The sequence below is a fragment of the Stylophora pistillata genome, chromosome 6 (genome assembly GCF_964205215.1).
Source record: "Stylophora pistillata chromosome 6, jaStyPist1.2, whole genome shotgun sequence".
NCBI lineage: Eukaryota > Metazoa > Cnidaria > Anthozoa > Scleractinia > Pocilloporidae > Stylophora > Stylophora pistillata.
In genome coordinates, this window is record NC_142524.1 from 3870001 (window position 1) to 3885662 (window position 15662).

General features: G+C 38.7%; 2 protein-coding genes and 1 pseudogene across 3 annotated transcripts in view; all 3 read right to left on the bottom strand.

Moving 5' to 3' along the window:
- Positions 1–3822, bottom strand: part of LOC148727800 (uncharacterized) — a 4780-nt gene extending 958 nt beyond the window's left edge. The window contains exons 1-4 of the mRNA XM_088763162.1: positions 3277–3822; positions 2776–2842; positions 1510–2141; positions 1–577 (exon numbers count right to left, since the gene is read on the bottom strand). The exon at positions 1–577 is cut by the window's left edge and continues 958 nt beyond it. Coding sequence (XP_088619288.1) covers positions 455–577; positions 1510–2127 — 741 coding nt within the window. The 5' untranslated portion in view covers positions 2128–2141; positions 2776–2842; positions 3277–3822 and the 3' untranslated portion in view covers positions 1–454. The remainder of the gene's footprint in view (positions 578–1509; positions 2142–2775; positions 2843–3276) is intronic.
- Positions 2768–6048, bottom strand: LOC111337797 (carbonic anhydrase 2). Its single transcript, XM_088763163.1, has 5 exons — positions 6045–6048; positions 5849–5902; positions 4049–4377; positions 3277–3336; positions 2768–2842 (listed from the first exon to the last, which is right to left on the bottom strand). The coding sequence occupies exons 1-5, from the start codon at positions 6046–6048 to the stop codon at positions 2768–2770; spliced, it is 522 nt and encodes a 173-aa protein (XP_088619289.1).
- Positions 5985–10826, bottom strand: LOC148727801 (uncharacterized; annotated as a pseudogene). The gene is made up of 3 exons (XR_016002568.1): positions 10720–10826; positions 9487–10359; positions 5985–8741 (listed from the first exon to the last, which is right to left on the bottom strand). The product of XR_016002568.1 is annotated as an uncharacterized LOC148727801 (transcript).
- Positions 10827–15662: the final 4836 nt, after the last annotated feature.

Genomic DNA, 15662 nt, shown 5'->3' on the forward strand with positions numbered 1-15662 from the left:
TACACTGAAAAACACACTGACTTTAACCGGCTAAATGTAGATATTCAGCCAAAGTAATAAGTTTGTATTGTATCATAAAGATATGATGCTAGTCGTGATCACAAGAAAGTTTTGCGACAAACTCCTATTACAGTGGAACCTCGATTTAACGAAGTGTCAAGAGACTGGGAAAATTGGTTCGTTATATCGAGGGTTCGTTATATCGAGGTTTTGTGGCATACATTTTACTGAAACTTTAGCCGGGCCGAAACTGAAGTTATACCGAGGACTTCGTTATATAGAGGTTCGTTAAATCGAGGTTCCACTGTACCATCTTTCATATTCTGTTTACACCTTACAATATAACAAGGATTCTCGTTAGCTTTGCCTTAACTAGCTGCTCATAACAATATCATTTTCTTCAATTATTGCAATGATTAAGAAAGTTCCAAGACGAGTGTAAAAAGTAACTGTTTTAGTCACTAATAGACCAAACCGTGCGGTCGTTCAGATCTTGCAATGGTCTGTAGTTGTCACACATATCTTTATAATCATTCGAGCCCGGTTCACCAGTCTTCAATTTCCCGAACAATCCGAGCTAGAAATGAAACCAAACAAACACATTTCATAAAATCTCTCTCTAAAAAAACCTCACACTCTACCTGTAAGGAGTATATTTTTTTTCCTTGGGTAGGCTGTGTTTCGGATAAAAGTAGATAGATTTCTCGATGAATTCAAGAAAAAAATGCTGATTTGCCTCGAAGCATACGTGGTCCATCGACCAGTTAGCTAGGATCAGAGATCATTTGTTGCAGATCCCCGTCAAAATTCAAAGCTCCATAATCTTGTTTTACAGCTGACATGAATAAATCGATATTCGAGGGTAGCTTTAATTTCGTTTTAGTCCGTCGCACTTAAGACTCTTATTCTCAAAATCATGTATAACAATGTTAGACCCCGTCATTATAAATGACAATGACCTTCTGATGCCGGATCGTCAATAAACTTTCAGAAGCTAGAGGAGCTGATTCGAGTCTGTTAAAGAAATAAATTTCTTTGCTCCGCATGATTCTGCATAACTTTCTTCCATAAAAGACTAGCCGTGTCAATCTTTGCCAGTTGATGCAATACCCGTATAACTTGCCTGAGGACAAATATAAGTAATGTATGGATGTTCACAAACTTAAAAACGAGAAAGGTAAACTAGGAAAGGGACACCGGGAGCAAGGAACGAGGAACAAGAATCATAAAATGGAGGACAAAAGGAAGGTAAAACGGTCCGAGTACCAGCTTTGAGTGTGTACGGTTCATACTCAGTCGTCGGAGCAATTAGCATGGAGTGTAAGTTAAGATTTTATTGGAAGAATTTGGCTTTTTGTCTTCAAAAATGTAGTTTAAACTATTACAAACATCAGTTCTTATAAAGATCGAGTCCACTAAGAGGCGAGAACCAGAGTATTAATCAATTATAATAGAATACGCTCGGTAAGAGTGCGCATAACTGCGACAAATATATCTTTTCTAAAGTACCTGGCTGTCAGAGATGGGAACTTTTTCTTTCATAACAAACCACATGACATTTTCACAGCAGGGAGGGGTGGTCAGGGAGCCTTGGTAGTGATAATAGTCTGCCAGAATTATGATCTTTTTCGATAAACTGCCGTGATCTCCTTTTTCGCTGTTGTGGCCATTATCGCTATTCCCCACTTTTTTTTCAATTCTTCCATGCTTTCCATTGTTCCCATTCCCACTGTCTCTTGTGCCTCCATTGTCCCCTCCACTTCCATTGTCCCCCCAGCCTCCATTGTCCCCTCCGCATCCACTCTCCCCTCCGCCTCCATTGTCCCCTCCGCCTCCACTCTCCCCTTCGCCTCCAATTTCCCCTCCGCCTCCATTGTCCCCTCCGCTTCCATTGTCCCCTCCGCCTCCATTATCCTTCGCACCTCCACTCTCCCCTCCGCCTCCACTCTCCCCTTCGCCTCCAATTTCCCCTCCGCCTCCATTGTCCCCTCCGCTTCCATTGTCCCCTCCGCCTCCATTATCCTTCGCACCTCCACTCTCCCCTCCGCCTCCGTTATCTGGACCATGATGTATGCATTTCTTATGGGGTATGAGATCGATCAGGTCGATTTTGTGAGACTTCTTCATTTCAGTAGTGTTCCCTATGAAGTAAAATTAGGTTATTCAGTTTGATCAAGCGCGCACTGCCTCTTTGTAGATAAAGACGCCTAGAAGCGATAACGTGGAATACGTTGGTCGTTATCTACATTCACTTTGGTTTTACGTGGAAAGTAACAAATTTAATGCAGAATCCTCAAAGTAAAAAAATGAGATCTAACATAAAAGACAGGAAAAAATCAACAGCGCAGGATATTGTGTGCAGTCACCCATTTCGAAGTAATCCGGAAGTTTAATGTCCCCACACTAAGGCAGTAGTCATTGTTTAGCGCCTAGTGGAAGGGGGATGGGTGAGAATTTTTGGGAGATCGCATGATTTTCAGGGGGGTTCAGTCCTCACTATGAAAGTATAAAGGTGGGACTATAGAATATTTACTTCCAATTAGGAAGGATCATGAAAATTTTTACAGAGCCTTTTTGGGGGCGGGAGTGGGGATATCAGGTTAATTTTTTAACCCTCCGATAAATCGAACCTCCCCCCCTCCCCTTCAGACGGTAAGTAATGACCGGTCCTTGATTAATGAGTACTTGGCATGCTGGTTAATCGTACACTGAATAAAGAGTTCTTGATTTTATGATCAATCAGACTAAGTATACCTCAATACAAAAGCTACTTGCCAGGATAAATTATGTGAGTTAGTCTCTTAGAAACCCTTTCCAAAATCTTGTTTCCATTATCAGAGGCCTGAAGATATCAACAACAACAACAATAATATATATCTCCATCAATTACAGTCACGTCAATTTGTGTCTTCAATAAAGCTATACATTGAAAATAAAATGTGGAGCTACCTTGATAAATCTGTTGAATTGCTTGGTTCATAAGGACATCATGTAAAGTATGTTTTTAACTAAGTATAAGATATCCTTGCAATTCTTCGAGTATGTTTGTCGTGGCTTGACTCAAGTGTCTTCCAATTGAGATTGCAAACGTGTGAGTTGGAAAATCAATATTGTTTTCTCTCTCAATTTTCAGCCTGTGTCAATTTTCTTCAAACCAAATCCAAAATAATAGAAAATGGGGCATTCAAGATATTGTCCATGAGAGTTTGAGATAGGTCAATAAAAATACAACTCAAAAAAGATAAAAATTGGTAACAGACTCCTATCACTATTTACCTTAAGCCACAAGGCTACAACCGCATAGTCGCCTTTAGAATCCTTAAACACCAAATGGAGCTGGAAGGGAAAACAAACATTAAACAATTATTGGACGAGGTTGAGCATGATAGCGATGATTATCAACGCCAAAGTTTGTGTTATCTGCTAAAACCGAAGGTTGAGGTGGATAACAAAAACTGAGGCTTGATAATTATCGCTATCATGCGAAAACCGAATCCAAGAATTGTTTTATTATGCCCATTCCTGAGCTGCACTTGTAAAGACAAGAGCGCATAAAACTATCACGGTCTGTAGGTATGACGTCACTTCTGCATATGTTAAATCTATTGCCTGTAGGTATAACGTAAGAAAATGTATAATAATAACAAATCTTATCTATGATTCATTGTATTACCTTACAGCCTGTAAAACTGGAAAAAAAGAGAGAAAGAAAAGGAAAGTCTCTGACCTTTTATTGCTGTAACGACTAACCTAACGTTTTGTCGTCCCCTATTCAAAAATTGTATTTCCTGTTATATTAGACAAGTCTTATCGGAGGGTCTCATTGGGGTTAACCGATAGCCGTCAAAACAACCGAAAAATTAGGCGTAATAATTCCTGGACACATTTTAACCGACAGTCCATCCAAGACTATTAGAACATCAAAGCAAAAGAGTCATGGGGGAAGAGGGTTAGCTCTTCCTAATGCCCGAGCAGAAACCAAACAAAACTAACGAAGCAATTCATCAAATGTCCATTTATGACCAACAAAGGATAAAGTTTTACTTACCTGACCAGAAAAACGTTTCTTGTCAAGAGTGTGCTCAGATCCTCTATCATTTTCGCATCCGAAATGAACATGGAACTGGTCCAGCGTATAGGTGCTGTCCAAGAGACCTCCTGTAATTTTTGCGGTTCCGTTGTCTTTGTCAATTTTAAGTTTCGGATAATAACCTGTGTTTATGAGTGTTCCGACCACCAAGCCCTTGGGTTTGTCGAAAGTTATTTTCAGGGTAGGGAAATCTCCTTTACTCACACTGCTAGTGTTGATGTTGATCGGGGATTGGCGGCTTCCCCCGCAATTCTCCCAAATATCTTTCCAATGGCTAGGTCCAGGCGCTACAGAGAAATACAGGTTGATATTTTAAGCGGAACTTCTTTTTTAGCATTCAACACCACACATGCAATACATGAATAATTTTTGTTGGTCACATTTTTACAGGGGCTCTTTAGTACCAAGGCAAACAAAGATTGAAAGAGCTTTTTCAAATATGGCAAGCGGCCCACCTGGCCGCGGTTGTTCGTTGGATGGATGACGCTCTACAGATCGAGGATAGTGAACCCTAGCGCAAGACTTAAACCCGAGACCATCAGATTACAAGGCCACTGCCCTAACCTCTCAGTCATGCTGCCTCCTTCATATCCACTTTAGATGGTATATAATCGTCGAAGTAATGAAAGCCTCGTGTCTTTCCCACCTGTGTGACTGATATGATTGCTTTTGACGGGGGCCTAAGGGAGAGTTTTCCTCAATGCAACTCAAGGCTAAGCCTTAAGGAGGGTCTCCATGGTTGAATACTACTTGCCCAAATGAGTTTAATCTATATTTTCATTTCCTCAGATATTTCATCAATGTTTCTTTTTATATTTAGCTTTTGTATAGTTATATAGTTACCGGTAGTATTGTATAAATTCACGTGAAGAAATAAAGTTTATTTTCGATTCATTCACTATTCATCGCTCGATGCCATCAAATTAATCCGCCTACCTCATCCCGGTCTTTATTCAGAAGGTGGCAAGCTGAGATCGACAAACAGACAAAGGCTAAAAACTATTTGTCTTAATTATTTGGAAAAGCTGACAACTCAAGCATTTTAAACATGATAAGAAAATCGTCGACTGTTTCCGATAAAGTCACCAATTTACGCGCTCCTTGTTGGGGCGAAGAAACCTCGACATTATGTACGTCAACTAATATACTTAGCGCCGTGAATTAACCACATAAAATAAATATTACTTTGGTGACCGAAAACTTAACACGATGAAAAACAGTATCTAGCCCTAAAGAAGTCGAGAACCACGAGCTTACATCAGAGGCGCTGTATTGTGGAGTTTTTCTTTAAGATCATTTCAATGACTCTAGTTATAGAAAGATGAAATCTAGTCCCAGTTTAGGGAAATCAGATTTACCAGCTTATCCGCACAGTCGGTGGCGAAGAAGACATCCGATTTTCAATTTTATATTATCTTAAATTACGAAGTTACATTTTGCATGTATTTACTTTTGAGTCTGATTATCCATTTGATATATTTTATCCAATTTTACTTCTGGGTTACTTAGGTACCAGCTGGTTGCACACGACTCCTCAAGCATGTAACGCTTTCATTCTTATCGTTTGAAATAAAGGATCTTACTAACGTTTTTTCCTTATTATATAAGCTTATTTACTTACTTATGACTTCCTTGGAACAATAGTCCCGAACGTCAGTTTTTTGCTAAGCTCTACTAGGACTACATTTGCCTATAGATTCATATCTATTCAAACGATTTTTGACCTTGACCATTTGCTTTTATAGTTATGTGTAATACCTTGGTCTGTACTATCTCCGTAGACAAACTGCAGGTGATGTGAAATATTTTCAGCTGTAGTAAAGAGTAAAGAAACAAGAAAAATGTAAGATAAGAATGTAAGCAAATAATTCAACTTAAAATTTTCCAGACAAAATGAAGCTAGATAGATAGATAGTTTAATCTCAAAAGCATTGCAGCCCAAGGGCTGAATTACACATTTTTACAATCCAAGAATTTTAAAATCTAAATTTAAAATTCGAAAACCTAATTACACATCTTATTATACCAACAGTTTACAATATTATAACATAATCATAAATTAGATAAAACATATTAGCTATAAATGTAAATTAATTGAAATAGATGTAAATTAATTAAAAGTATCTACATTATCATCATCATCGTTATTATTACTATCATTATCACGCGTGCCGTAACAAAAGTAAAGGATATCGTATCGATAAAAATCTAGCCATTAGAATTCTTTGCCATAGCAAATATAAAAGTGTTCATCGTTCTGGAAGTGCGAAGGCGTGGCATCTTAAATTGGCGCTTATTTTTGAAGTTATAGCTGGGTTTATGTATGGATGGAAGAAGCGCCTTTAACTTATGGCTAGGGTTCTATAAGATACCTTTAAAAAGCTTCTGACATAGAAATTCGTAATGCTCTAAGATAGGTCGTATTCCTAAATCTTTAGCAACCGCGCAATCACCCGCAGTTATAATGGAAATTGAAAGTTTCTCAAAACGTAAAAGCTCATTCTTCAGATATTGCGGAAGCGCATTATAGAAGACAGGTATCGCGTACTCTGTTACAGATCTTACACATGATGTGTAGAAAAGTACTAGGTCTTGTAAGGGAACCCTAGCTCTCTTTAGTTGTACTAAAAAATGCAACCCCTTACTGGCCTTTTTGATTATTTCTGATATATGACTGTTCCAGGTCAAATCGCTAGCTATATGAATGGCCCAGGAGTTTTACGCTATCAACTACCTCCAACTCTTTGCCTTCGATTGCTATGGGATCAAAGAACCCGGGTCTTTTAGAAAATGAGATCCGAAGCTCTTTGCACTTATCAGAATTCAAGTGAACTCTATTTTCTCGTGACCACTCAATAACACAGTCTGCTATATTTTGGGCGTGACTTTCACTCTCGTTTGGTACCATCTCCGAGGCTGTTGTATCATCAACGTATTTACATAGTGGATACACGATTTCAAGGTCATTTATCATAAGAACAAATAACCATGGGCCCAATTTTGAGCCCTGCGGTACACCGGAGGGCACAGATCCCCACTCCTAAAAGCACTCCGCAGCCAGCTTAATTCTTTGTAATCTATCAGAAAGAAAATCAACTATCCAATTGGTAATACTAACTGGCAATTTGCACTTAGTACGCAATTTTCTAATCAGAATTTCATGGTCGATAAAATCAAAGGCCTTCTGATAATCAAATAAGATTGTTCTTACGGTAGCGCCATTTCCATCAGTGTTAATAGACCAATTATGTAACATGCTAATTAAGGCCATAGTCGTAGAGGAATTTGGTATTGCCCCGTATTGGCTGTCGTCAATGATACTCATAACTGCTGGTTTGACGTAGTCGTCCACAATAAACCCTTCTGCGACCTTAGAAATGCAGGGAGTAAGCGAGATAGGTCTTAGGTCCTTTTTCAGTTCCTTTACTGATTTCTTTTTGGGCAGGGGTGTCACGTCAGCCAACTTCCACATTGTTGGTAAATGCTGCTCGGAGTAGGAGGCATTAAGGATTTCCGTCACTGGGAAAGCCACTGCATCTGAATATTCCTTCAGTAGCCAATTGGGAATTCCATCAGGCCCACACGCTTTTCCAGGGTTAAGGCGAGACAGAACCTTCTGAACACGTTGTTCACTCACGCGCAGGATCTCTGGTATTGTATCCGCTTCCATGGGGAGAAACTCTAGTGGAGTTGGCAGCCTGTACTCCTCCAGCGGTTCTAATAACGCAGCATTGATGGTGTTGGCCTTTTCTTTTCATGACAATTCTGAAAAACCTTCCACGTCAATCTGGCTCAAAAAGTCGCCATTTTTTCTTTTTGAGCCGCTCAGACACTTTACTTCGTCCCACCATTTCTTTGGGGCTTCTTGTCTTAAATTCTGAATTCTCACTTCATAATATTTAGCTCTGCATGCCTTTCTTTCCCGGTTAACCAGATTTCGGAGGAACTTGAATTGGACAGAGTCGGCGCCATATGATTTGAACGCTTTCTGTCTTTTCAGTATCATTGACTTCAGCTTATGGTCAATCCAAGGAGCGTCCGCACTACAGGTGCGAATTTCTTTCTCAGGCATCAGAATATCAAGCCCTGTATCTATAGCAGTGTGGAAAATCTCCCACTTTTCCTGGCAACTATCCGTAGTAGCGAACAATAAAGGCCAATCAGTAGAGGTTAGATATCTCCCCCAAGGCAGCCTTGTTACTCTCACGTAAGTCACGCCTTTTAACAACGTGCTTTCTGTTTACATCACGTTTACCATCTTTTGGTGACACAACAACAGCGTTGTGATCCGACAACCCGAATGGAGGGTAGGCTTGTGGCGGAGTATAGTATTCTTGCATGTTAGTGAGCACCAAGTCTAATATGGCATCCTTCCGGGTCTGAACTTTAACTATTTGCTGAAGACGAAAGTGATTCAGCAAGCCCTTAATATCCAACCGGTTGAAATCCCCTGTGACAACCAATCCACAGTTGGGATATCGCGTCTCCGCTAGGGCGAGGGACTGGAACAAATGCTCCCGGATAGATGTTCCATCGGCCTTGGGGGGGTGATAGATCACTGCCGCGATTATGCAGGAAAACACCCGGGGGAGGTGGTTTGGTCTTAGATGGAAGCTAAGTAAAGATCTGCTTGGAAACTCATGGAATAGATCTGGAGAATGCGAAAAAAAAAAAAAAGAAAAACATCCCTCCAAACCAATTGCAGCCAATTTTAAGTTAAAATAACCTGCACTGAGGCTAGCATTTTTAGCCAACATCTCATCCCCCCCTCCCTCGAGGGAGATAATGGAGGGGGGCCGGGTGAAGTTCAAGGTTGACGGTTAAAAAAAAATTAGCCCTTTTAACGGTTGACGGTTAAATTTTAGGTCAATTTGACGGTTGACGGTAAACGCACTAAGTTGGCTCTTATTTTTCATAATGAAACGTTTGTAAAGAAATGTTAATTTATAACACCTTTTATCAATAAATAACTAAAGTTCTACGACACCGGAATTGTTTCCACACCGGAAGTCAGTTCTGTCGCCAACCAGTTTTACTCGTGACTAGAAGTTAAAGGACTTACGTAAATGTATCTTTGTGAGATATCAAAACTTTTATTTATCAACAACAGATCTTGACCCCAATTAAGGCAATCATTTTGTTCTTAATTAAGGATATCTGAGACATTTGACGGCTAACATTGGCTTGCTTATTTGACGGTTGACGGTAAAATTTTTGCGTTTTTCACGGTGGACGTTTAACCCTAACCTAACCCTCTCCTACGTTTCTTGTAAATGTAGTAGATCTAACTGGTAAGGTGATCATAAACCGAACCTAGTGAACAGAGGAGGAAATGACGGTGATTATATCGAAAAGGCGAGTATAGTGGCTCATATCGCCATAAGAAGAAAGCTTACGTTTTGGTGGACAATTTTCACTCACGACGATGCTAAGTTTAGAAAATACCACCAGCAGCAGCAGCAGCATCCCTGGGAATAAAAAAGTTGAAAACTGATTCATTATATTTGAAAAATGTTTTCTCAGAAACAGTAATGGATATTACACAAACTAGTCCTAATCGTGATATTGAATACAAATTATTTTCGCAGAGACTATTGATACAGAATGATTTAAATTTGTAAATAAATGTAAGATCCGTCAATGAACAGAAACAGCAACACGACAACGCGCCAATTCCGTTCTGCTTCGTATACTTCTGTCACGTACTCCCTGTAATACTGACATATCCGCGAAATACGCCCGCACTGAAATAACAATTTGGCGTGTTGGATAATAAATAACTTATTAGACGTTTTCTTGTTCCGTATTGCTGAGTATTTTTATTCGTTATTTGTATTTTGACTCGCTCTACGGGCTCGTCAAAATACGGCACAAGTCGCAAAAGTTCTCAGCGATACGACCCAACAAAACGTATGATAGGATATATGTGTTACCTGTGAAGAATTCTTCAGTATAACTACATCAGGAAAGAATAAATATTCGTAGACATTGTTTTGACGAATAAAGGTCTTCAAATACAACTCCAGCACGATGGGGCCTAAATAAAAGCTGGCCAAAAACTCAGATGAATATCATTCGAAGGTTTTTCTATCACCAGAATCACCGGAGTAAATGTACATACCTCGACTGTGAAGTTTTACATAAGACTACAGATCACTTATTGAAACTAAAGGATTTTCAACCAGTTTTGCATCGTAGGAAAAACTATTTGTAAGTTGAATATTACAAAAGTTCCCACGGTGAATGGAACATGCGCCTCCCACATTTCTCTGCAAATGGAAAAAAAGAAAGTACTAGCCAACTTTCTGGCTTCATGCCAGTTCATTTCTCAACCTTCCACTTCAACGAAACAGGCGCTTATTCCAATATGGAAGTAGACAATTTGTCGACAAATTTAGGAAAGCTAGCTCGAGATCATGAAGCAAACAACACACACCTATTTCTAAAAGACCTCCCCGTAGTCATTTCGTGACACGAAACACGCTTAAGAGGTTTCTTGAACTTTTTTCGCAAAACGTTGAAAGCATTTCAAGAACTCGAACGCGATTGCTTAAAAAAGCAGAAAGATCAAGCATAAACTCATGATCATAGAAAGGAACTCTTTACGTAAAGAAAAATCCCTTTCTTACCGAGGTTCATTTTTGGCCTTTATTCCCTGAGGGGTTAAGCTTTCTTCTCTGAGTTGGGAACGTCCATTGAAGTCTAGTGATGAGAGATGTTTATACGCTTAACATGGGGTATTACAAAATACAAACACTACCACGTGCACGTGATAATGGTTTTCAGCAAGGTCGTTATGATATTTTGGGATTTTATATTGATTGCTGACTGAAACGAAAGAGCTTCCAGAAACTCAACAGGAATAACTTTCTCGAAATTGTTGGAGGAAAGGTAAAAAAGCATATCGGTAAGTTGTGAAATTTCGAAAGTAGCTAGTGCTTATATGGTTTTTCTGTTAACTTTGTCCTCCGATTAATTTTGGTGTTACCTTTTACATATTCTCAATTTCAGAAATGATTGAAATTGGGAACGGCAAAGAAAAAAGTAAAAAAAAAATTTATTAAGCCCAGAGGAAATTGCATGACAAAAGTATATACTTTTGTGGTAGCAGACACAATTGTCTGCTCTCAGTTGTCATAATCTTGATGACCACCACCTAAAAAAAAGTATATTGTATGTTTTGAATGAAGATCACAACATAACCGCATTAAAAGCATTTAGCTTGTTGTTTTGTGTTATCAAGATATAAACACTCCACTAGTAATAAAAATGAAGGGAAAATGTTCAAGTTCCCACAAATGTCTTTTCTTATCTTAATGCAACTATGTGTCTAAAAATTCGCGTTCCATTTCGCCAGATGTATTGATTTTCGCGTTTATTTGTTTCTAGCTTCATCATTATCTTTGCTATCATTGCATGTGCCATCATCAAAGTATTATACTAGTATCATTTCTGGAACACAACAGCTTACTTGAGTTCCGCTAATACTAGTTATGCTGCCAGAATGTTTCTAATATCAGAACTTGCATCTCAATATTTTAAGTAGCAACCGACTATTTTCCCCTATCGTTCAACTAGGTTGGACGTGTTGCGGTCACAGTGCGTCCTCTCCAGCCGCACTGATTCCCTTTCATGTATTTTCTAATGTTCTCCTCTCTCTCTCTCTCCCCTTCTCTCTCTCTCTCTCTCTCTCTCTCTCTCTCTCTCTCTCTCTCTCTCTCTCTCTCTCTCTCTCATTTTTCCTCTCTTTCTTTATTTTTTTTTATTGAAAAATTATTGGCACATAAATTTGTGAAAACACACATTATGTTTTACTTTTCAGCTCCCTCGCTTTCTTACGACGGCTCGATTATAAAATGCAAAAAATTATATTTCCCGTGCACTCTCACATTCTATTTCAGATCTACAAATATTTGAGATAATCAAGTGCGCAGATATTTAATTTCAGAAGACGAGGATCACGCCTCGTTGCATAATTTCTTTCCCTTTTTTCTCTACGCAAACTGATTTCTTTAGCTAAATTTCAGAATCAACTTGTTCTGACCTTGTTCGAAATGTATTTTAATCAGCTTCTCGACTTTTTCAGGTGGCCATTATTGTGATGAATAGATGAGTTCTGTGTAAGGTTAGATAAATGTCTCTTATGAGCTGAAAGTAAATATGTGAGAGCTGAAATTTACATTCTTCATTTCATCTTAATAGGACCTTCCAAACTCAAGAGGGAATGACTTATGTCTGACTTGGCTTAAAAAGGCGATGGGAGGATAAGATGTCACTCAGACGTTATTTATTCTTCTGCAAGTGAGCCATATAGCACATAAAGTTTTCAAACTTCACTTGTTTAAATATTATAGACCTAACCTCAGGCAACTGTAGTACATTCGGTGGCCAGTTGACTCGCTACAAAAACTAGTTACGCGTCAGAAATGCTAGCTACTGAATTGCCAAACTGGCAATATTTAGACAGAATTATTAAGCACAGAGGAATTTGCATAACAAATGTTATATACTTTTGTAGCAGCCGACACAATTGTCTGCTCTCAGTGGTCAGGATCTTGATGATCACCGCTTTAAAAAGTATATTGTATATTTTAAATAAAGATCAGAACAGATCCAGTGGTCAGAGTGGGACTCGAACCCGGGAGCGGCGGATTACGAGTCCGACACTCTAACCACTCGGCTACACTGCCTCCCCGATTTAAGGCGACTTAAGGCGACTTAAATGAAATTGGCAGAAACAAAATTGCGACTTTAGGCGATTTAAGGCAACTTAATGCGACTTAAAGGGATTTTATTTGACTAAAGTGATAAAATCAAAGTTAGCAACAGTCTCTCTATAAACCTTAAAAATATTTACAAAATCCCTTGCAATAAACACTATAGTCAATTTGGTTACTTCTGTATGCTCATAAGTCACCATAGTCTAAAATATCCAGATTTCAAACCAATTTAGCTAAAAATAATTGGACAGAATTACCACAACAGCTATTGTTAAATTATACAGTCAAAACTAGTGAACAAATAGCCGGGAAACCAATTTAGCTTAAAATGTTTAGACAGAATTACCACAGCAGTTATTGTTAAATTATACAGTCAAAGCTAGTGAATAAATAGCCAGGAAAACATCATGGGTCATATGCCCAACATCAAACAAACCTATCAAAAATATACACATAAAGACACATATTTTTAATTTAAGAAAAGAGACATGATTTACATAAAACTATCAATAAATTTTCCACATAATTAAAAATAACTTGATTACAAATTATAAAAATTGTTATCTTGGTAAACTTGTCTCTTTTGCCACTTGCACTGTCAATATTTTGGCATGAAAGTTTAGCAAGTCGCATGCCTTTCCAACAGCATACAAAATTGCTCGTTCCTTTTCAGGGACCCAACCAATTTGCTGTTTTCCTGCCTCAGTTAGACAAAACACTCCAATTCCATACTGAGAACCACATGCTAAGGTCTTTCTCCACTGTTGATCGGGTCAGCAGGACCTTCCGAGCATTCAAGTTTTATTTTTAGCCTGGTGGCAGTATTACAGGTTTAAAGGCATTCATTGTTATCTCACAACTGTCCAGAAACTAACGAGTCACGACGAAATTCTCCAAGCTGATACAAACTGGCTCTAAATTCTCCGCCACTTAATTCTCCCAGCAACCTTTGCGCCGCTAAATAGTTTCCATGCTTCGAAGTTAAGAGCGGGACAACACTATAGGGTTTCTCTCGCCAAGTGCGCCCATTTCATTGAAGCGGTCGCCCAGTTAAACTTTCAGAATGAATTGTTGTAAACCTTTTTGATTATTTTTTTTGATGATGTTCTCACGAGCACTTCGGTGACGGGACGAAACTTAAGTCACGCAATCAAATATTTCTGGCGGCCATGTTTGCCGTAAAAGGCTTTTCTTGGCTTAGAAGTGGTTCATGTATGTTTATCATCAAACTGACGAAGATGAAATGTACAAAAAGACTATCAAAGTCTCAAGATAGATAAATATATGCACCTTTAGTAGGTTTGTCGAGCTAAAAAGTTCAAATGTTTTCAGTTGGTCGAATACCATGTTGGAAGTAGCTAGTACAGATTAATGGGTTAATTTATGCTGGAGAAATGGCCCACTTTTGTCATTCTTTTACTTTGGGTAAGTTAAGTGGATAAAATTTAGCTTCAGTTAAGTTTAGTTGACTTTTTATAATGTTATTTATACTGCTCAAGGTATAAGTGAGTGGCAAGAATTGAGCCTTTCTCCAGAATACCTCTCCATCGTTTTATCTTGATGATCTTGTACTGTAGGTTTTATGTGATGCAATACTTATAATATCCTGATGATAATACACAGTGTGAACCCCTTTATCAACTTTTCCATCATGAAATACAAGACAAACATTTTGTTGCAACAGATAGCTGTTTTAGTAAGAAAATGGAAGAGTATGCATTGTCAGATTCCTACATCAACTGTTGTCTACATGTAGGAATTGCCCATGCCAGCAAAGGGGCTAGACAGGTGCATGACTATTTTCACATGGAGTTTCTATGCATATGGAAGCCGCTACCCACAAAAAAAATTAAACTCATAGTCCATTGCAGGGTTACCTCCCCCCTGCCAACCAGTACCCATATTTAGACCTGGAAAGGGTGAGGCACTTTGAGCTTACAGTATCTTGCCCGAAAACAAAATGCAATGCTCCAACACTAGACACCAAAACTGGACTAATGTCGAGTCCAGTGCATTAACCATTCAGCCACCATGCCTCTTCCTCTGATCCTTATGATTAAAGTGGGGTGAATGGGGTCAATTGGGATTAGGGTGGAACCCTTATAACATTGCGAAACAATAGTGATTTAAGGCAACTTAAGGCAACTTAAGGCGACTTTAGGCGACTTTAAGCGATTTAGGCAACTTAAGGCAACTTAAGGCAACTTAAAGTCCCAGAGTAGGCCTTGAAAACTTAATAAGTAGGTTTGTTTCTAGGTTCACAACATTAATGTCATTAACCACGATGGAGAACAACACTGGACCTAATACGGCCCCCTGTGGAACACCCCTGTCGATTTCAACGAACTCTGTTGTGACACCATCGACTACAACACTCTGTTAACGGTCACTCAAAGAATTGATAATCCGGTCAAATAACATAAGGGTTGATATTATATGACTTGAGCTTATTACATGCAATCTGATGGGAAACAAAATCGAAAGCTTTACTAAAGTTGGAAGAATACACCTTAACAAATTCTGCATCTTTATCTAACCATTTAATTTTAACCAATGATGGTGACATTTAAGAAAGACCATTGTGGTATCATGTTCCTTCTTATAGGCCAACTGGTTAAGCCCAACAAATGACTGCAGGGTAGTAGATATTTCATGTTTGTAAATGAGCCTTTCAACAATTCTCATGATTATGCTTGTAAGTGATATGGGTCTCAATTGACTACATTCGCTTGATGGGAATACCTTAGAAATAGGTGTAACATTAAGCCAATTTCCATAGGCGTGGAACCTTTTGCTGTTTAATTGAGTTATTGAAGATCTTCGTTATTATAGGAGCTAGATAATCAGCATAG